This window comes from Trematomus bernacchii, unplaced genomic scaffold (assembly GCF_902827165.1).
Source record: "Trematomus bernacchii unplaced genomic scaffold, fTreBer1.1, whole genome shotgun sequence".
Taxonomy (NCBI): domain Eukaryota; kingdom Metazoa; phylum Chordata; class Actinopteri; order Perciformes; family Nototheniidae; genus Trematomus; species Trematomus bernacchii.
In genome coordinates, this window is record NW_022987705.1 from 1530978 (window position 1) to 1554534 (window position 23557).

Below are 23557 nucleotides of genomic sequence, written 5' to 3' on the forward strand. Positions count from 1 at the left end.
CTTCACCTGATTGGCAGCAAACCAGCCCACCACACTTGACCTTGTGGGCTCATATTATGGGGTTTGTGTGCTAAGTTATCTTTTTGACATTTCACAATTTGGAGAGATATTAACAATAGCATGGGGGTTTTGGTGTGCAGAAGGGAAGGCTTTCTGTGAATAGTATTAATTCAGCAGGATGAAGATGATTTTATTCATACTGCACACTTTAAAATTTGAATCCATAACCATACCTCTCTGCATGCCATCAGCCATGTCATTAGAAGGAGAAGAGCTTGAAATGTGAGAAAACCTCAGTATTTTATGCCTTCCCAGCATTTCTGTTTCAGCCATTTATCCCCATCCATTTATTCATATTTTTTTTAATTAAAATGCTTTAATATTTATATAAAACAGCATTCATACCCTTCAGGAAAAGATTCTCTAAGAACACCAAACAGCAGTAAGATGTCCGTTTGGTGGCTACAGAGTTAACTCGGAGAAATTGCCTTTCAAGTCTCAAAGCTCGAACACAGCATAAGGGAGTCATGATGAGACATCTCCAGTGGACGGACATTTCCAGTTGGACATGACATTTGCTTCTTTGAGGTTTCAGGGCACAGAAGTGCTGAAGTCTTTGAAATGCCAAAGGGACAGTGAATGAAGTATTTGAGATGATTGACACTATTTGAACAGAATGGGACTCAGGAACTCTGAATAATGTCCTTAATGTAAAACACATAACAGGGCACTTTTGTATGGGCATGTAAAGACATGTTGTCACAAAAACAGTTGTGTGCGAAAGGGGAAAAATAAAAATAAATCTAGAAAGGAAAGATTTTCTTTTACCATCAGATATACTTCAGTTCTCAGTGTGTCCACATGTGGCAGGAACACTGAGTTTGAGGCAGTGAAGACAGACGTTATAGGACAGAGGAGACATGAGAGTAAGAGGGAAGTGTGAATATATATAGTAGCATGCTAAGGGGGCTGTGGAGATGTGTGGGGGGGGGTACTGTACCTCTGTTGCCAGTGACTGTGGGGTCTGAGGCGTGGGTGCCTAATTGAGCGGTAGGATCTGGAGGGATGGGATGTAGGGGGGGAGTGGTGGATGGAGGCAGGGTTGTGGGGACGTCTGGTGGAGGGGACAGACAGACACATATACACAAAAATAATACAATAACAACAACAATGAATTCATATGGGGGCAGTTAGTTTAAAATAAAAACATTTTACAGTGACGGGGAACAAAAAAGGGCAACAAGTCCTTAACATGAAGTTGTTGAAAACACACACTTTCAGAAATGGAATAATGAGATACTGTTGATGCAACCTGATGCACTACAAGACATACATTAATTCAATTTCTCATTGATTGAATTTTGATGGTGTTTTTAGGGTCAATGTTAACATGAGTCATATTTGAGAAACAATAACAACTTGGATAAAAGGCTGGATTGTTTCCACTTAGCATATACTGAATCAAAGTAAAAGCCAGAAAATATTTAGTCTATATTCAGAACTTTTAGGTGGGAGTAGCCTGTGGGTATGTCTCAGGCAAAGTGCAAAGTCTGAAAAAGAATGATGCGGTATGCAAGTGTAACAGAAGTAACACGTTGACTTCTTCACATTATGTTAGAGACTCAAACCCTTCCTCGTCATTAGGCAATAGGCGCGTTCACACCGGAGTACTTTGATTAAAAAAGTTCTGCCTTTGAATGTAAGAATTATTTCTGTAGCATGTGCATATGATTCACTTTGGTTCTACTCATGTGGGCGGATATCTGTAAGTATGCAATCTGCACTCTACACCAAATGAAGACAGTGCTTTGACAGAATGATCAGTGCCAATTATCAATGAATGCAAGGAGGATTTCAGGAGAAGTTAGCCAAGCTGTCATTACAGTAGCATGCTCTTTTTTAACTTCTCACTACAGAGCAATGGTAAAATCGTTTCACACAAGGCAGGGTTTCTCACTGTCACAAGTTAGAGCAACAGGGAAAATGGGAATGAAACACTGTGTGACAAAGTTAATGAGGTTACACTACCACCTTGGCTTTTATGTTTGTGTCATTCTGCTTTTTATGGTGAGCTTGAGGCTTTTAATTGGCTGTGGTACTCATTCTCAGGGCCAACTGTCCTGCGTGTCTCGTTGACATTTCAGCCTGGGTGTGAATCACTAAGCAGCGAAGTGCACGTCTTCAGGAAAGAGGGTAGAGAGAGAACATCTCCTCGTTGGAGGGGGACCATTAAAAAGGTATTTTCAAAGAATTATGGCTGCAATTGCAAAAGGCTAAAAGGTCTGCTAATCACTAATGAAGGGTAGGAACAGACTGGCTGCCATTTCAAAAAGAACAGGTAATGAATAAGACTCCTTGACCCTACAATACCAAATTGCCTTTTTCGTGGCGTACTATTTGTCAGTTTAATAACATCACTGTCATGAGGTGCACTGGTTATTCTTGTTGTTACATTCAGCTGGCATTTGAAAGAATTGTTAGGTGCACACAGACACCATGGCATGTGGGATATTAATTAAACCCCCCTAACTAGTCACTGGCACTTAGATAAAGCGTGTTTGGGGCGAGGGACAGCCTTACCTGTATGGGATTTCACAGCCTTCACACAAGATTTGAATTTGAAGGAAACATATCACAAATATAAGATGGTATACAACTATATTCAGTGTTAACCTGGTTATTTGCTTTAAATGCAAATGCAGCACATGTAACATTACATTATTCAAGTAATTCTCTTAGTTAAAAAAGCTTTCCTAAAACAAATGTCTTTATTCAGAATTCACCAAAACCATTTGTGTCATTTAAATGTCAACATTCAGAGGTTTCCTCCATGTTGCTTTGGCCTCGGCTACGACCATTAGAAAGCAGTTCATGAACTATTGATGGTAACCTTAGCTTCATCTTCCTCCGTCAGGGTTTTACTGTAAATCTACCAAGGACACTCAAGAACATAGAGAAATTACTTCTAGCTCCGGCAAAGCATAGCTACCGGCTATGGTTTTTTCTCTCATGTTCATTAGCTAAGATCTACTTTTAAATAAAAGAGCAAATTAGTCACCCCTCTAGTGCATGTAATGATTATAATGTAATATTTTATTGATCCACTTAGGGAAATTCTCTTTTGCCTCCAGTCGTATGTCTCTCTGGCCATACCTACATTCCTTTTTCCTCTTATCGCTCACTCCCTACATTTCTAAAACAGGATGATAAGATATGTATCACGGCTCGGCTCCTTTTTTAAGCATTATTACTTAATGCTAAGAGACAAATGGAAGTGGAGAAAAAAAGCAGCGAGCAAGAGCTATCTATTTTCCCTCACACTGATTCCCTTTTTCCCCCACCTCCTCTGGCTCTACTTGGAATTACTTATCCTTCCCGGTGATATTCCTGACAACGCAGCAGTAAATTCTGCCTCCCTCAGACATTTCCCTCCTGGCATGTGTGTGAGAGTGTATGTGTTTGTGTGTGTGTGTGTAGTATATGGGACGCAGGTTTATTTAAAGAAAGGCGTTGGTGGCATTTGTGTCACCTGAGGCGCTTATTCTCCCCGTGAGAGATGGCACCACTAATCACTCTTAGCACTAATACAGAATGCAGATCAGGATGTATTAAAATCTTAGTTTTTTGCAGCGGTTCTCGTACCTGTGATAGTTAAGACACTCAAGATGTGTCTTTGTTCCTTTATCTTTAGATGTGATCACATGGAACACATTACCCACACATTAGCCTTTCTTTTGAACTCACCATAGACGTAGAGTACATATTCAGCGCTGCTGGTCCCTAGGTGGTTGCTAGCTTCGCAGCGGTAAGTGCCATTGTCTGTCTTGTTGAGCGAAGTAAAGGTGAGCTCCCTCCCCTCTACAATCATCCGGTCCAGGTCAGGAAGTTCACCCCCGTCCTTTGTCCACATCACAGGATCTGGCCTGGAAGGTGAGGGGATGTGAAAGAGAAACAAGGCATGATTTATGATCCTGTCTGAAGCATAAAAAGCTGACATCAACTAACACAGAATTTGAGAGACTTACGAAGGGTTTCCTTTGGACATACACTCCAGCTTTAAGTACTGACCCTCCTGAGGGACTACAAGGGAGTTGATGATCTTCACATGAGGAGCATCTAGGACAGGGAAGAAGAATTTAGGATCAGTAGAGGGACTTTCTCTCAACACACTCCCCCTAAATACAAATATTAACCTGAAAATTGGCATATAAGGGCCCTTTTTTTAAGATGAATATTCTATGATTATTTGACCAAAAATACAGTAGGTTCATCCTATTGCTTATTCCTTAAACCCTATCGTTTTGAAAATATCATTATATAGGATGACCCCCTGATTAAAATACAACATGAAAAGTAGATTCATGATGTGTAACTATAAGAAGACTGTTGAGATCCCATCATTGTATGAAAAGCTTTTTATGGTTGATCATTTTCAGGATTCTGCAGCTGTATACTCATTCTCACTAATTTAGCTACCTGCAATTTTTCTTTTCTGCTTCCATGTCTACAATGTGTGTGTTTGAGTGTGTGCATGTGTTAGTGTGTACACTCACAATGGACCTCCAGTACTTCAGTGGCCTGCTGTGGCGTCTGTGTGAGTGCCACATGGTCCACTTTGCAGGTGTATGCCACTCCATCATCATTTCTGTCCACATGCAGCTGCAGAGAGCTCCGGACTGTAAAGGTCTTCCCACTTGCATTCACCTCTTTGGCACCTTTGGAGAAAGTAGCATACTGTCACACATGCAGCACATTCATCTTGCAAGAAGTGAGGGCCACACACCTGCTTTACAAACCAGACTCCAACAGGATCTTCTATCCACATAGAGAAAGGCATATTATGCATTGAAAACCATGCGCCTAAATAGAGTGGTGCAGGAACGAGTCCTAAAACCCGGAAGTGAGTTAGCATTTGACCACTTCCGGTTCCCTCGTCTCAGAAAAATAGAAATATGGAAAATAGCTGGAAATAAGGTCCGTGGTTGACACAAATTTAAGAGACGAATCACGATTTGTTCCACAAAATTAAATACATCAGCAGTGACCCCACTGGGGATCTTTGAAGAGTTTAGGTGTCTGAAAAACGATGGTTGTTACCAAGTGGCTGAATAGGACTACAGAAGTTGTTGAGGACGTTGTACGTCATTACGCCGAACACGTAAACACCCCTCTAAGTTTGTTCGCCCCTGTTCTGCTTGAAAGCAAGTACCTGCCTCCTGCAAACTGTTCAAACAAACGCTTCAACTTGTACCATTTTTAATCTGTATTTTTGAATATCGATCTTAAGTTGGCGTGACGTTGAAGTCGTGCGACCCTGCTGTACTCGGCTGTAGTTCGTTATTAGCATAACGTTAGCATTTTGCTTCTGGCGATTAGATTTATGAATCGAAAATTACAAGAGTAGGGTAGACATGTGGAGATTATCCAGCTGAACAAAATGTGCATTGATCAGACAGGTCCGTTTTCCACAGATCACATTTTTTACAATATTCCAAAATCCTATGGAGAAATCCTGTTGCTTTTTTGTCGAGGGAACCCTTGCGCAGCTTACTTCCGGGTCGGCCTACACAAATACGTCATCACTGCACCACTCTATAATAACTTTACATTGAAATCTTTATCATTTTTTAGAGTTTTTATTCATAGAATTCTTTTTTTTTGTACTGAAAAAGGCTTTAGACAAAAGAATGATAATCAAACAAAAAATTATCAAACAAGAACAAATAAATATAGCGAACATCACACGTCTCCCCGGAGGCTGTTTTGGCATCTCTACAACACATGTTGAATTCCTGCCAGGACTCCACCTGCCTCAACTCTAGATCGCAGGGCTCTTTGAAAGTAACGTGTATATTTACACCGTAGGCCTTTTTAAGCACTTCTGGCCTCACCTTCCATCTCTGCCTGTGGCTTCGTGGGCTTCACTGCTCCCACACAATGCCTTTCACTTCCCTCCACCTCCACTTTTACTACCTAACAACCCTTTCCAGTCTCATTGGGACACAAACATTACCAGGGCAAATCAGACGTTTGGCAATAACTTCAATCAGCCTTATTGCAAAGTATCATTATGCACAGTCCTCCCCATCTGTACAACCTGCTATCCCGGCAACACCTGCCTTGTAATACCAACTGGACAGCTGATCCACCTCTCTACACACATCAGCACCCTAATCACTGCCAAGGCATTGGAGAACTCCTCCAACCCAGCTTCCTCAAATGATCTACATGATGTCCTGAAATTTGGCTGGCTCCTTGATCACATCATTCCACTTATTGCTTCATTTCCCACCCAAATGACATGAGACTCAGATAAGCCAAATGTGTTTTATTGAAGTTTCAAGACCGGCCCTCATGACAACAATCTTTGACTTCCACATTAGAGTCCTTTAATGAAGATATTGGCTCGCAATGTATCATCATCCATTCATGTAGTGGGTAGAGAGGCCCTTACAACTAGAAGGTCATACATTTAAATTTTGCAACGCCAACATCCTGGATGTTTAACACCAACCTATTGGTTTTAACCAGGAAAATAAACGTTAAAGAATAAACTATCTTCTAGATTTGGGAAGGAATCCTGATCAAATGAATTCCAAAGTAATTTAAGAAACGCGGCTGTGTTCAGGTACCAGACGACATTTTATGATGCCAATTTCTGATGAAGCCTGAGCCTACGCATTTGACATGAATGTTCTCCTAAATTCAGAGTGTTAAGTATGCGTTATGTAATACAAATGACCATCCTCCTCCAGACTACACACTCAAGCCAACTCTCACTGCTTTTCCTACTAGCTGTAACTTAATTCCTTCTACATATCCACCTCCAAGCAGGTATTCTTTTCAATCCCATTTGTTCTACCATCATTTGGGGGTTGTTGTTCTCCTAAAACAAACCAGCAGTAATATAAATCAAGTTTTACATCAGGAAAACAATACTAAAAAGAATACATCCAGTTGTCCACACTAATCTCTATATTCAGGTGTTGCCCTGCTTCGATAAAGTCATGTCCTTTTTTCTTTTCTCTTCATAAAAAATGTAAGAAAGCATCAGTGCATGTACAGTCTCTCTCTCTCTCATGCTGGCCACCATTGTTTGTATCTCCTAAAGAGACTGTTTACGCTCCATATATTTCTCTCCTCTGTGCTCATCTGCTCCACTTTCTAAGCTTTCTCCCCCACTGTCTCCTCTCCCTCTCCATTCTGCCAATCAACTTTTCTGCTCAGTCACTTCCCCCCAACTGAGGGAAAGAGCCCGCCTCCCCTAGAGATGAATGACTGACAGGTCTGCAGTGTTAGCAACATCCACCCAGACAACAAGAGAGAGGGGGGAAATTACTGGATTTCTCCACAAAGAGGAACTCTCAGGAGACAAAAGAGAGGGAGAAAGAGGGGAAGGCTGTAGAGAGAGGACATAACATTTCTAATTTTGCGGCATGCTTGAACTGTTGCAAACATTCACCTACTATTTCTATTAGTTATTCCACGTCCTCCTTGACTGTTCTGCCTGCCTCTATGTCTCTTCATGGGTCATCTGTATTTCTCCCTCTGTTTGCAGAAGGATCCTTCCGCATATATTCTGTTTTCAAAGTCACCCTGTCTCCCTTTTTCTCCCTGTACTGTTCATATTTAAATGTTGTTGTTGAGGTTAGTATAAGGGTTAATAAGTAGTTGGTTTAACTGAGTTGCATCATAGATAGGTTAAATGACACCCCAATATATCTTAATCAACCCATTTAAAAAAGGTTAGGCTTTTTTTCTTGGTCTGTGTTTGATAAGATGATGTTTTCATTTTTAAAAAGTACATACTTTCAAAATAGTTTTCCTTACTGCAGTTTGATTGTGCCTATATTTTACGCCGTTCAAGACCAGAATAAAGTACTTCAATCAATGTGATGGACACTCGGCGGTGGCCCTGTAGCATCTAAACGTAATGTTCTCTTTGTGTTTCAACTCTATTTATTATTGTAGGATGGCTTTCAGCAAATGCGCTTATTTCTCAAAGTTAGTTTATAATGTTTCTATCTAAGATGTTCCTAATTGTAAATGCGCTCAGCTCCCAAACAACACTATCAGAGAGATGGAGGAGCTCACTTTATATATCTTATTGCTGTGTGATTTCAGTGTCTAGACCAATTTACCTTCTTGTCTCATGGCGATGTGAATGGACTCTGATTGCCTCTGTGTGCTTCAGTTGAGACGAATATTACAGAACATGCTTGCACAAAGTTTGAGTTCATTAATTTCATTATTTGGCCCAAAGATTTCTCAGTTCTACTTTGAGAACATAATAACAGTTGTCTCACAGCAAGTAATACTTCACCGTTAAAGTGCGTCAATCTGTATGCACTCATGGCTTCTGAGCTGTTGCGTGTGCGTGCACAAGAGCGTGTGTTCATGCATGTGGGTGGTTGAGAGAAGGTATAATTGGCCTATAAATATCTTATCACATTTTAAGTGCCGCTGAATGGAGCAGCTGACATTGAGCTGCCATTAAAGTTTAGGGTTGTCAATCATCTTTTTTTTTAACTTTGAGCTGCACCAGGAAACTTGACTCTTGCTTTCTCTGTGGAAGAATTTACATACATATTAAAGTGTTTCCTACCAGTGATATTTCACAAAAAAGTCAAACATTGATTCTCTAATGGGGACAAGTTTTCTTTTCCATCGAAACCGTTCTATTTGATTTAAGACAAATCCCAACGCTTTTCATGAAATATCAAGGGTGAGTTAACTCCTTCGAGGCAAAGGCCATATCACTATATAGCACTTTTCATGAGTAAAATAGACTTGAGTTATCCTTATGTTGTTTTGATGTTAACTGGCAAGCACATTTTAAATGCGAGTTCTTGAAGCTGTTGAGCCTAACATCATAATTATTTATATACAATTGTAAGTGCAGGCAGCAGCAACCCCAAGTATATTGTCTAAAACTGCCGTCTCACATTAAAATGTACATCCCATGGTTCTCCTGCATGTATGTAGATTTTAAGCATTTAATAAAAACTCTGGAAGAAAATAAATACAACACTCTACTATTTGCACCTGTGGAAAGTCTCAATAAAAAACACCTGGCATTATTTGGCAATGACTGTGGCGCAGTGTTGTGCTCAGAGCCCTGCATTGTTATCCTGAGCCAAGACCGAGCCATGGAGGAGTAGAAATGGAAATGACAAGCATAAAAGTGGAGGAATGTGACCCTTTCATATCGTTTCACAGAAGTGAGGGACAACTAAAGAAAATAAGATGGAGGGACACACAGGAAAGACTGCTTGGGCAGGAGAGGAATTTCCAACAGTGACTAATCCTGGCAGCAGGGGTCAGAGGGCTGACTCAACATACTGCATCCCATCTGAGGTTTAAAACCATTTTCCACTCAAATCGCCTGCGGGTGAAGATAAACTGAATATATATACATTTAGAATAGTACAAAACACTCAATTAGATTTCACAGAGCAAAAGGAAATAAATATGTTGCAGAATACTACCGAGGCTGCATGTTTTTCTTTGCCTTTCAGAGGAGCTGCACAGAAATAGGTATAGCTGAACTTTAGAGCACTAATACACAGCAGGCTCCAGCTCCAGTGAGGTGTTAAGATGATATATTGTTCCGTCCACCATCTTCTCACATATCCTGGCTACCGTGTAGTGTTCGGCTGTGGATAGAGTGCTGGACTTCGAATCAGGGGATACCAAGTTCGAGTCCCACTGCAGTCAGCATGTCGTTGTGTCCCTGGGCAAGACACTTCACCCCAAATTGCTCCTGTGGGGATTGTCCACAGTACTGAATGTATGTAAGTCGCTTTGGATAAAAGCGTCTAACAAATGACATGTCATGTAATGTGTTCAGCGAGAAAGGCCTGTTGGCAGCACCCCCCCTTTCTGACCTGTCTTACCAGCACGACTCTGCGCCTAACTGACAGCTGACTACAACCAGGGAGCACTTTTGAGTTTCCATCAGTGCCAAGTCATGATGTCCTCTCTGACATGAAACTCCCTGAGTATTCACAGAGAATAAATGTCTTCTGTGGAAAAGGAGAGGACGGGCTGGACTCTGTGCCTTGGCATTTAAAACTGGACAGGTGCTCCACCTCCAGGATGTTGCCTTTAATTGGCCTAGACAGTGGGTGTAGCAACCTGATCCCCTCTTCTTTCATCAAGTCTAAGTCTGTTAACCTGATCACAGTATGAGGACAGAGACATGGTTAGAAACTCTTCTGCCTGTGCACATTTAATCAACATCACACAAGTTTAAGGTGGAGGTTGTGCATGAGTTATTAATGCTTAAAGGGGACCTATCATGCAAAATGCACTTTTGTACATCTTTTATACATGAATATGTGTCCCCGGTGTGTCAGAAAACACAACCCTCTCTATTTTCCTCCATACCCAAATCTCTAAAAACGGGGCTGCAACGGATCTGATAAAAACTGATCCAGATTTGAACATTCCTCTGACGTCAGGACGGCGGAGCTGACCTATCAGGGGAATGAGAGGTTGCCGTGGCATGGTAACGGCATGGTAACAGCATGGTAACAGCATGGTAACACGACGCTCGTAACTCGGCCCCCTCCTTTGCAAGGGGGCGTGGTCAGCTGCAGCTCGTGCAAAGACAGGGTGGAGGAAAGCAAAATAGAGCGAAATGAGGCATGGCTAAAATGCATGATCTGTTTGGTATTTTGAAAAAGAAAACGTATAAATATACCTTATATAGGTATGGCCCTACAATATATTTTTCAAATATAGCATGATAGGTCCACTTTAATATATGTTTGCTCTTTATTCTACTCACCTTATGGTAAAAGAGTCTGACAAAAACGATTACAGTTGTGAGGCTACATATACATGGGACATAGAGGGTTAATATGCGCTTTTTGTGTGTGTGACTTCGACATCTTTTATTCATGAAAAAGACTCGCAGGAGCCATCTTGAAATCACATCTTTAATGGTCATTGATCCAGTCCACCCCAGGGAGCTGGATAGCATAAATGTAGTCCCAACACAGACTTTTTAAGTAGTGTGCAAGATTGTCCAACACCGCAGAAATGACTGAAAATGTATTTTTTTTTTACTGGAAAACTACTTGAAATTCTTGAACTTGGTTCTTATTTTAGCTTTCACTAGCAGTCTCATTAACTTCAACATCATCCTCTTTGAAATAAGCTCCAGGAGCTATTGCCTATTCACTCTCCTCAATAGCTCTTTCAAGAGAAAACCTTAGAGTAATGATGGCCACCTCTTCTGCTCTCACTCACAATAGTCAAGGACAATTATACATAAATGAAGGAATAGCCAAGACTATTTGAAAAGGTTGTTCAGACGCTGTTGGACTCTTCAGTGAGCTCAGCAGACAACGACCTCAAACAGTGCAAGGTATGTCTGCAGAAATAGTTCCTTGTCCTTGACTAACAGGTTCAACAACAGAATATGGATGTGACCGCAAGCAAGTTTGAATCAAATCCTTGTGTTTTCTTCCTTAAGCCCCACTGGAATAGAGTTATCGCGTAACATGATGAAGCAATAACCTCTACAGTTTAGGTCAGAGAGTATGATAATACTACTCCGATAGCAACATCCCCACCCTTATATGAAATAAATATTCATTTCATCTTCGCCTTGCTTGGTCTCCACAGCTCCCTCTGGTTCAGCGGTGTGTAAACAAGTGCTACATGTGGTGATATTGGCAGAGGTCTCTCTGGGTTACGGTGTGTAACTGAGATAGAAATATATCATTACTGGGTGGGGGACTGAGGGGATCTGAGGGACAAAGAGACTGAGAAATAAGAATATTGGATTCCGTTCCACACACACAAGCTTATGTCCTTACATGCAGGCTGTCTGCTCCATCTGTCTGTTTTACACACACACACACACACACACACACAACACACACACACACACACACACACACACACACACACACACACACACACACACACACACACACACACACACACACACACACACACACACACACACACACACACACACACACACACACACACACACACACACACACACACACACACACACACACACACACACACACACACACACACACACACACACACACACACACACACTTAGCATACGCTGTCCGTTAACTGCATTCGAATGGGTGATGGACTGCTCCAGTGGCTCTGCCTGTAATATAATCTTTTCTATTCCCCCAGATCCCACACCAATATGTCACAATTGTCATTTATTCCATGGTCGCCCACAATCAGATGGCTTTTTACATTGAACACACCCTGATGCTGTCAGGATGATGAACACTTCAAGAGCAGTCACATACACCGACACATGCATACATGCATTGTTTATTGCTTTGCCCTTTATGTTTGCTTTTTTTCCATGTATATACATGTATATTTTGGAGATTTTAAATGTGGAAAGAAAGTCAAAACGGCTCTTTTTTATTAATACAAGAAAGCGATTCAATAAGTGGCGGAGATGCATTTATTTTGTGACATTGGAGAACTAAATGTGTTACCGTGTCAATGAAAATCTTGATAACTGACTTTTTCTTGAACAAAACACATTCTGAATATTCTTGACAAATGTATTGCGCTGGGAGACAAACCGCTAATTAGAAAATCAGAATTGTATGTGAGAGTTTTAAAGGGAGGCTGTTAAATGTGTTGACACAGATCCAATATCATCTCCCAACTACAGTTAATTAAATGGAAAGATACCATGATAACTGCTTAAAAGTGTGTGCAAAAGCACCATTGATTTGGGCTTATCTGCTTGCTTATCTGGACCCTGGGAAGCCCTAATGCCAGATAGCAGGCAGAGCTGTCTGGGCTTAAGCCGGGGAAGAGAGGGTGTAATGGCAGACAAGGAGGGAGCTTTCAGTGAATTTAGCGAGGGGAGGAACGTCACCGCCGATCGAAACTCCTGATGAGACCAAATGCAGATCTGACAAGAATCTGCTAATCTGACATTTGTATAAAGTCTCATGGTTCTGCTTTCTGTTTTTGGACAATGTTCCAAAGACCTCTAAACAAAGAGAAAAAGGACAACACATTGCTGATGTTCTCTTCCTCATATATATATTTATATACATAACGGCCTCCTACAGTTTTATTTTTAGCATTTTACACGTTTTAAAGAATATAGAAAATATTATACATTTACAAAGAAGGGTGAACACACTATAAATAAAAGTGGACTGCATTTATATAGTGATTTTTCAGTGGTTGGGACCCCTCAAAGCTCAAGTCAGCATTCACCCATCCATCAATCAATTAACCAAATTGTATTTATATATCACAAATACACTTTTTTTTTAGGTTAGAAAAGTGTCAAAAGAACTATAATTTCACGGGAAGACTAGGGGTAGAGGAATATGAGAATGTGGTTCGGGATACTGTCAAATATCTGGAACAAACTACCAGAGACCTGCAGGTCCGCTGCAACTCTTACTACTTTGAAATCCAGGCTGAAGACTTTTCTTTTCTTTTTGCCGCTGCTTTTAATTGAACTATTCACATCTTACACAGCACTGTAACCTTTATTCATGTACCTGTGTTATTCATGTTTTCTTATCTTTGCTTTTTAACATTTCTAATGTGTTTTATGCTCTGAATGTCTTCATTTTTGTAAAGCACTTTGAAATTGCCTTGTGTTGAAAAGTGCTATATATATATATATATACACTTGCCCTTCTTTGCCTTGCCTTGTTCTCCCAGGAAAGACAGATGTGAAAAGTAGTCATGCGTATAAAATAACAAAGACAGTCCAAATGTTACAAAAGATAATGTGTGTATGCATGTATATATACGGTATATATAACAATTAAATGAAGATGGACCCATTCACAGGCAGAGGTTGTTAACAAGGTGCAACACTGGTCATGGTGTCAGGAGCAATTTAGGGCGAAGTATCTTACCCAAAGACAGACGACATGTGTCCTGTGGGGGCTGGGAATCAAACCACCCACTAACACTCTACCTCACAGCCACAGTCACCCCTATTAACGTCCTTTACGAGCAAAGAACTACAACCTTGTCACAGTGAATAATATTCTGATATAAAATTGTAGAGGGAATAGTCTAGTGTGCCGCGTTGAGGAGAGAATTATAGCATCTGACCTTAATGAGAAGGCGGATCCTCTCGAGACTTCCTTCTCTTCAAACCACCAAGGATATCTCTTACTACCTGTTAACTTTCCGTGGTAAATTAGGAGAACATTATGCCCTCGCTACGTTCCCATTTGCCTTACAGCTCTCTCTCTCTCTCTCAGTAGTGGGCCACTGGGAGAAATAATAATCACCCGTAGAGACACAATAAGCCTGAAAGGAACAATAGTAACTCTGCTAATTAGTGTATATTCTATAAGCTTCATTTTCCTCAGAAGAGCAACAAGAGGGAATATAAAGTGGAGTGACAAACAGCTATAATACAACAACATGGTGGTTTGGGATTACGAAATTGTGAGAAAAACACTACTATCTGAAGCATTAGCATTTAATGAATGAAAGGCATAATACATCATTTCTATAGAACGTACAGTGTTATAACTATTATAAAGGGAATCAAGTCATACATTAAATATCAATAAATAGTGATAAGAGAATAATGATAGAAATACTTTTTTAATTTAACATGTTGCCCTTACGGTGTTTGAAAGAAAAACATTTTGAAGTTGCTAGGTAATCTTTTTGGTGTGTACATTGTAATCTTGTATTTAAAAAATTAATTAAAATAGAGTAAATACAAATATATTAAAACAACATAATTATACATTTATCTAAGAAGTGTCTTTGTGTTTCACAACCCAGATTCTCACTATGAGTTTCAGTGATCTGTTGGGTTACACTAAGGGCTGGGTATTATTTAAAAACTACGATACCAGTACCAATACCAGTACCCTTATAGTGATACCAATACCAATAAAGTACTTTGTTTGATTTGAGTCATTTAAACAGATGCAGTGAGCCGAGTAAAATACCTCCACATACTGTACACACATTTTAAAAGTGTTAAAATGATAAAATAGTAATCATATCATTATTACAGTTATCATACCGTGCCAAACTTTACGCCACAGGCTGTAATTTAGCTGCTGCAATAGAGGGCTGTGAGAAAATCCATACAAATAGTTGTTTTTTCTAGATGTGGGAACATCTGCCTTTAATCTACTTTGTTAAACAGCATAAAGACCTTTGTTAAAAAGTTCTGCAACTGCTGATGATCTGTGACAGTCTGCCCCACTGGGTTCTGCATTTTATTTGATACAAAACTGCCTCTGTTTTTCTCCTCCTCAAAAAACTCATTTCATGTCCCCAGCTCTCTTTTCTTCAATATTCTGTCTCATTTGCTCTCGCTCTCTCCCGTTCAAACAATTACAAAGCGGATGGTTCATCAAGTAGAACAGAGCGGGGGCAGGGTGGAAATGAGGTGTGTAGTCCAGTCAGTGTGATTTAGAACATCTCTCTGATAACAAGCGAGATTCATGTATCGGTCTCAGGCCAGAGGACACATGCTGAATCTGCTCTATTAGTAACAACTTGTTCAGAACTAAAATACTCTGGAGAGACTTCGACAACCATTATCATCAAAGTATTCTAAAACCCAAATGCACATCCTCGGTTTGTTTATCAAAAAGCACTGTCTGAGCCATGTTGTCTGCGTTTGTCACATATAGGGATGTCTCTCCATATACAACATTTCAAGTTGTAGGCTTAGTTAAAGGGGACCTATCATGCAAAATGTACGTCTTTTATACATGAATATGTGTCCCCGGTGTGTCAGGGAACTCACCAAGTGTCAGAAAACACAACCCTCTCTATTTTCCTCCATACCCAAATCTCTAAAAACGGGGCTGCAACAGATCTGATACAGACTGATCCAGATTTGAACATTCCTCTGATGTCAGGACGGAGGAGCTCCGCCTACTGTATATGGCCAACTCTCCACCTATCAGGGGAATGAGAGGTTGCCGTGGCATGGTAACAGCATGGTAACACGACGCTCGTAACTCGGCCCCCTCCTTTGCAGGGGGGCGTGGTCAGCTGCAGCGCATGCAAAGACAGGGTGGAGGAGAGCAAAATAGAGCGAAATGAGGCATGACTAAAATGCATGATCTGTTTGGTATTTTGAAAAAGAAAACGTATAAATATACCTTATATAGGTATGGCCCTACAATATATTATTCAAATATAGCATGATAGGTCCACTTTAAGAAGTTAAAGAGCAACCATAGTGTGGGATTGGACAATACATCTGTTAATAGTTATTACTGTAGAGATCACTGAAAGCACAGAATGATTAATGGTATATTTTTAACACTAGAGTAAAAAACTAAATTATACCATTGAGAAACGGCTAATGAGAAAAAATATGTAGTCCAACATTTTTTTCTAAAAAATGATTTGTAGAAAATCACGAGCAATGTGTGTCATTTGATGCTAACTGATAACACTAACAACGTTACAGCCAGATAAATACTTAAGTAATGCTATTTAAAAAAATGCTCTAATTTACAACTGGTGTGGTAATGCAAAGCTAGTGACTAACATCCTACTGGGAAATCACCTCTTCTAACTATATTTTACCGTCGTTTCTGACCCTTATAAACTGATTTGGGAGAATATTAACACATCATATTTCCTTGTTAAAGGGTATTTATTTTTATCTGCAACATTTCACTGTCAGTAAAAGTAAAGTTGCCGATACTGGTCTTCTTTATTTTGAAACTGATTTGATTTCAGCTGTGTTTCTGACTTTGTGTAACTGTGACTAGGATATGTGACGCAACTAAGTCATGGCAGGTGTAATGCTCAGGACCCAAGGAAGTGCAGTGTCCAGTGTAAAGTTGGTTATAGAGATGCTGCAAAGTGCATTGCCACAGGCCAAGTATTCGGTCTGTTGCGATTTAAAATACCAAAGGTGAAACCCTGCATATACGGTCTTGTATAATATTACACTCACTGTATTTGTGAACCCATAGCAGTAATGCAGAAGAACATTCAGATTCAGATGTTGCTTACCTTTGACCTCCTTTTCATTCCTGAACCAGCGCAGGTCGGCGGCGGGCTTGCTGCCCTGGGTCATGCAGGTCAGAGTGATTTGGTCTCCCTCCAAGGCGGGCTTCGTCAGGCCGTCGATCTCTGGCTTCTCCGGGACACCTGAAGGATGGAAACGTGGAAATCACAGCGATGGAACTAATTCACACACAGCGGCATGTCATTATGCAACGATAATATTGTTATGTCTTATTTGAAATTCTCCTCCAGCTCGGGCTCCTGCAGGGAGATGAGAGTGCAGACTACAGAGCAGCAGCCTGCTCCACAACACATCAGGGAGGATTCTCGCTGACACAGTGCTGGATGGTCTCTCTCACCATTGGACCGTCTAGTCGTTAAGGGTCGGTTCACCCAAATTACAGAAAAACACATATTTTCTCCCATACATCTAGAGGTATCTAGCCAGGCAGATAGTTTGTTTTTCCTTTATCTATGTTGGGATATATCTGTCTGTGTTCAACTCAAATACAATCAAAGTCAATAGAGTTTTCCTTTTTATGCTAACAGATTTAATTATTACTCTTTTTGAACTATTAACCACCCAATAAATAGTACCTGAGAACAGAAAACAAACATTTCCAGCTAAATAGCGCAAGGTCTACGTTAAAATAGGTTTCTTTGTGTGTGTTTGTGTAAATCACGGTAAGCAAACACAAGTGACCGCAGAGGAGGCTACGAGGTTGTACAGAATATGTTAATTACTGGCCTTTCCCAAATGAGTGTTTTAAGTGTGTAGGGCCCTTCTAATGTCAATGAGCAATATGTCTGCCTCAGGCAGAGTCACTGAAAGGTCTGTCAGTCAATGCCATCGACTGGCTCTGGCCTTGTCTCTCTCATCACCTCCTGTAAGATTTATTTTCAGAAGTAAAGGTCCTTCTGTTTTCTGTTTACCATCCTCTAAGGCAGTGGTTCCCAACCTGGGGGCGCCAAAGATCGCAGGGGAGGCGCCAGGCCTCAGATCATTTGAGGCCAAATATCATATTTAGACTTTTCTTTTTTTTTTACATATAATTGTAACGCAATACATGATTGTCACTAAAAGCCCTGTCTCTACATTACAATAACATATACAAAATAATTGATTAATTAATTTGAATAAAAATTCAAGTTAGTAGCTATTATAGGCATAACAAGACAGAAATGTATAATTCTTTCTTTAATAGAAATGTTTCTTCTGCCCGTAAAGTGTCCAAACCAGGCTTTTCTGGATAAGCGCATTTTTAAAACATAGTCATTGTCCATGCCGGTTTCAGATTATTTGTCACAGTTGCTCCGATCAGATCGGTCTCCTCCATTTTGTAGATTATTTACGACTTTTGTATCCACATAAACACATCGGCAAAATCCGGCTTACTTTGAGCATGTGTTTTAAACAGTTTAATCCCTTTGTGAATTGTTTCCACTTGCGCCGTCCTTTAATTTCTTCATACAGCAGGAATCCAAATTAATTAATCCTGAGTCCAATAACCATCAAAGTCACTCCAATAGTGCTCCTTGATTACGCTTTCATCCCCCTTGTGTGTGTGTGTGTGGGGGGGGGGGGCGCATCTTCCAACAGGAGTCATTTGGGGGGGCTCTTGGGAAAAAAGGTTGGGAACCCCTGCTCTAAGGGAAGAAACAGTAAATACAGTATGCAGTGAGATCTATCCCTCCTCATCTAATTTCATACTATACATATTTCCCAATGTGTTCAAAGGATGGGCTTTATATCTAAGTACTGTGCTGTATGTGTACGTGAGGGAATGAGGCAGTGTGGCCTGCCTCAGAAAAGTGTTTGAGTTCATCTTAAACAGTGACGTTCCCCTTGGTTTGCTAGGGGCCGCTAATCCTTCTCCCTCTCTGTGTGTGCATGTGAGTGAATAGTATTATGGGTGTGTGTGTTTCTCTGCTCATTTGTGCGTCACTGATTTGTATGTGCTGTGGTATATTTGTTGGTCTGCCGCTCAAGCATTTTCAAGACATGACAATGAAATGAGAGCTCCATTTGTGATGCAAGATGGTTCTCATTGATATCCCTTTAAGATCTATTTAATCAAATAATTGTTGTGATTTATTTCCCAATAGTTAGGTATTTTGTCCCCAAATAAATTCCAATGTATTCCTATTATCATTCCTAGCACTCACCGTCCGGAAACAGACTTATTTTTGTATGTTAATTAAATCTCCCAGCCATTAACTATTGTTCAGTATTGCAAAAACATCATTTTCTCTGTAACCTTATTGAGCAGTAGCCTTTAATGTCTCTAATTCTCTAAATGCTTGTTAACATAGAGAGGCTGCTAATGGTCCTGGAGTGCACTAGGACATCTATTAACATTAGCGGCAACTAATTGGCAAGATAATAATCCCAGTGGCAGGAAATGAGACAATGCTATGTTTGTGTGGGGGTGATGATCACAACAAAACCATTACCGAAGAGTCCGATATTATGTTTTTATTTGTCAGCAGATGCTGGCATAAGCAACAGGCTATTTGTATCAACGGTTATTTTTTTCTGAAATACTTAGCGCAACAAATTAACCCATTTATTGTTAGTAATGAACAATTAGCTATGTTGGTAACCTCCAGTAATTGGAAGAACAAACTAAACTAAATAAATAAAACTAACCCCGGAAAATGTTGTTCTTGCTTATGTTCAGAATTCAGCAGTTTGTAACAAATGTGTATTTGTGTATGGATTTTGCAATTGTACAGAGCTTTGGCAAAACTGTATGTAAATATAGTCACGCTAATAAAGCTATTTTAATTGAATTGGAAGAACAGAAGCTTATCTATGACCTATGTTCTTCCCACTTATATACCACGTATCCATTCTAAAGTCCACCTATATTTTAAAGTAATTGCGGCCAATTATTTACAAATGAACATTTCCTTCAAGCAGGAATTGTATTAAATGTTTAAAAGGTACTCACCTAGAACAGTCAGGTAGGCTTTGGCCGTTCTCACAGGCATGGTGAAGAGGGAGCAGGTGTACATGCCTTCATCCGTCAGCGTGACATCACTGATGCTGATGGTCAGCTCCGACCACGACGCATGCATCAGCTCAATCCTGTTGTCCCTTAAAGCTGCACAGAGAGACAGACAGACAGTCAGTAAACATTATAAACCAGACACCGTGTGAAGGTTGATGTGTATCAAGTGCGTTTGGTGTCTCTTGGGGAACACAATGCACAGAAACAGTCGGACAGAGAAAATCTAAGAAAGAAAGGAAGAAAAAGCAGGCGGCCAACAGACACATCAACCAATCTGAGATGGTTACAGCAAAGCACAAATCTAAAAAAAAAGATCAGTAGTCTAATCATATTTTTCCTGTCTCTCTAACTGTAACTCGTGCATATTGTTGAAAAAAACACAGTTTGATCTTTACCACAAACACATTAAACACTTACAACCCTATCAACATGCATTTGACAATTTAGATATTTGCAATATTTACACACATGTATAAGCAGTGTTGCTTATTCATTTTGAATACTAATCTCTGTGATATCGTATAGGTTTTGCTAATTGTAAAATTCAAAAAGGTTTAAGCTCGTCAAACCAGGCTGTGTAGTGTAAGCAATATATGCATGAATATATTTAAATGCGTAAAAAGTCTAAAATGGTATCGAAATATAAGTTCAAAACAGAACTTTCTGTTGAATCAGAAAATGAACGCATCGGTGCACCTTTACAGAAAACAAGACTGATGGCCTTGTCTGGTGGAAACCATCGTAGACATTTTACTTATATGAAAATGTAATCTTTCAAAAGACATAACGGGAATGGAAATCAATACTGCAATAACTGGCTGAGAAGATGGCCTAATGAGAATTTGGCAAGATGTGAGGGTTGAAATGGATTTGCTGAAATTGGCTGGCTTGTTGAAACATACTCCATGGTATTCAAAGAAGACTTTCTACTTCATATCTGTAATACACTGGGAGCACTGTTCCAGAATGGGGTGGCACCAGTCTATGGGGTGGCACCTTGAAAATGACGGGATTCATGCCTGCATTGTAGTATACAAAACAACACAGCACAAAATAATGTTTTTTTTCATTTTGTTTGTAGAGGGTGATAAAAAGTGCCTTCATTTTGTTTCACTGGCCTTGGTGCTCGAGAGATTTATGCAGGCCTTTCGTTTGCAAGTGCACCACCTTTCTACAAACCTTATTTCATATGAGTATCTCTCCATCACAGTGACTCTGAGCACACTTCGTTCAAGTGCAGTGAACCGTGTGTGTGTTTTTGTGTGTGTTTGTGTGACTGCAGCAGAGAAGAGGCATGATTATTTGTGAAAAAGTGTCCATGTTTTCTTATTTGTGAGGCCGCATGCAATTCTAATCTTAAGGTCATTGGAGGTAAATGATATAAAAAGTAAAGCACCCTGGGTTTGTAACTTGTCTACAAAGACTAAAGGACATTAGTCTATTTGTAGAGTACTTTCAAAAAGTCCTGGCTGGCTGAACGGTGAATAATTATATTAAATGTGTCTGAAAACCTGAAAAAGGTGTTTTTAACATCCTCAAGGTTCAAGGTTCAAGGTTCTTTATTGTCAATCTGACATAGCTACAGAGTAATTATGCAGTTGAAAATCTTATGTCACAGGCTTCTCCAACAATGCAACATAATAACATAACATAATAACAATAAGAGCAAGAGCAATACAAAAATAATAATAGTTATAAAAATGAAATAAAGTTATGATGTGGAATAGTGCAGTATGAGTCTATATACAAGTTATTGGAATGATATATATATATTAGGTATTAGATACATACTACTGAGTAGCAGTTGAATGTTTGAAGTTGTTTCAACAGTTCAATTTTTTAACAGTCTCAAGAAGCTTTTTCCATATTCCTTCCCCTACCTGCACACATCATGCAACTTTGTCTCAAACTACGACGCAAACCTTTATTTGATATACCTATTGTTAGTTTTTAATCAGATCAATTACATTTATTTATAAGAATAACAGGAATATAAGAAAGTGTTTTGTTTTTCACCAAGAATGTCAATCACAGTAATAGTCAATTAACTTTAAAAACTGTTTTTTTAGTAACTTGTTACAATTAATTGCATCGCTACAGGTCTGACTCATAGTTTTGATTGATTAAATCAACGCAGACTGCCACCATCTCCGTGTTTTCACCCACTTACAGTACGACTGTAATTTGTCAGTCACTGGTAAATGTCCTGCCCTGGAGGTGACTGAATGGAGGGGTTTGGCACCTGAGCTGCATTCTGTTTCCAGCGTCTGTGTATGCATTGCTGCAATGATCACAGAGATGAACAAATGCTGAGAAATGTCAGCGTGCACGCTATCTCATGTCATTTGGTCTGCAGAGGGATGGATAGCTTTGCTTTGCCGCTTCCACGCTAAACACCTACAGTAAATGGCAGGAGAGTTGTAATCAGTTTGGCTAAACGACAGCTGCTCTCACTCTCATTTAGTATTGCATTTCTTCTGTCCTTTTCCCGTCCCTCGCAACACCGGTTATCTCTGCAGGACGTGTACTGAGCTGAGCAGGCGTGACACCACGATATGAGCACATGACATATCTTTACGCTCGGCACTGGTGACAGCACATTCCTGTTTCCATGCGAGTGTGTGAGGACGAATCGCCATCAATGCAAGACCACCGAAATTGGATCTATTTTAACGCACTGCGAGTTCAGTTAATGGTGAGAGCTGTCCTGAAAAGATAGTTCTTTATACACACACGCATGTATAAACCCCATCTTATCAAAGAATAAACTAAGACAAAGAACAGATTCTTTGGATGGATTCTAGACAAAGAATACACTCTCCTTGCCTCTGTATTTCTTTCTGTGAGTTTCTCTCCTTCCTCCAACCCCCACAGACCTCATTCTGTCGACTCTAACCTATGAATGTGTACACTTTAAATAATGCTGCTATTCTACTGTTGTCTTATTTGCTTAGGGAAAAGAAATGTGAGAAGGCAAATGTTAGAAAATACATTCACTGTTGCTGGCTTGTTGGCTGTCGTGATGCAGCTCTGCTTTCTTGCTTCGCTTCCTTCAACAGCCAAAGTAATTTGTGAGACAAATCTGAAGTGGATAGATTGATAGTTCTAAGACTTGTTGGTCTTCTTATGCAAGGTAATGAAACCTTAGTGATGATATTTTATTTATATCCAAGGATGAGAGAGCCAAATTAAATGTGACTGGGCTGTAAAACCGTTATTGATTAATAATATGACAACTTCCTGTACTGTAGATCATTGTCTGCATGATACGGCATTGAGCATACATACTAATATAGGTTCCTTTTGAATCTGAGATCCTGATCATTTTAATTAGTTTTTGCATTTAGAAATCCGATCAAGCTTTAAGCGTTAAGTTACAGGCAGAGATCGGGACAGTTTAGATGCCAAAATGCAGGATCACGCTGATCCCCCTTGAAGGGTGGATTTAAAAAAAAACATGAAAGGTGTTTTATATAACCATGAAATCCTGATATAACTGGTAAGGATGCTATAATACAGTTGAAATATGAAAACATTTAAACATTTTGTTT

At 39.9% G+C, this 23557-nt stretch overlaps 1 protein-coding gene across 3 annotated transcripts in view; it reads right to left on the reverse strand.

Annotated features, from left to right (window-relative positions):
• cadm2a (cell adhesion molecule 2a) overlaps positions 1-23557 on the reverse strand; it is a 200989-nt gene that overhangs the window by 18321 nt on the left and 159111 nt on the right. For 2 of the 3 annotated variants that reach the window (XM_034140125.1, XM_034140126.1), the window contains 6 exons: positions 19947-20099; positions 16999-17136; positions 4554-4715; positions 4026-4116; positions 3745-3923; positions 1001-1114 (listed from right to left, as the gene is read on the reverse strand). In XM_034140125.1, coding sequence (XP_033996016.1) covers positions 1001-1114; positions 3745-3923; positions 4026-4116; positions 4554-4715; positions 16999-17136; positions 19947-20099 — 837 coding nt within the window. The remainder of the gene's footprint in view (positions 1-1000; positions 1115-3744; positions 3924-4025; positions 4117-4553; positions 4716-16998; positions 17137-19946; positions 20100-23557) is intronic. The other variant, XM_034140127.1, reaches the window with a different exon arrangement.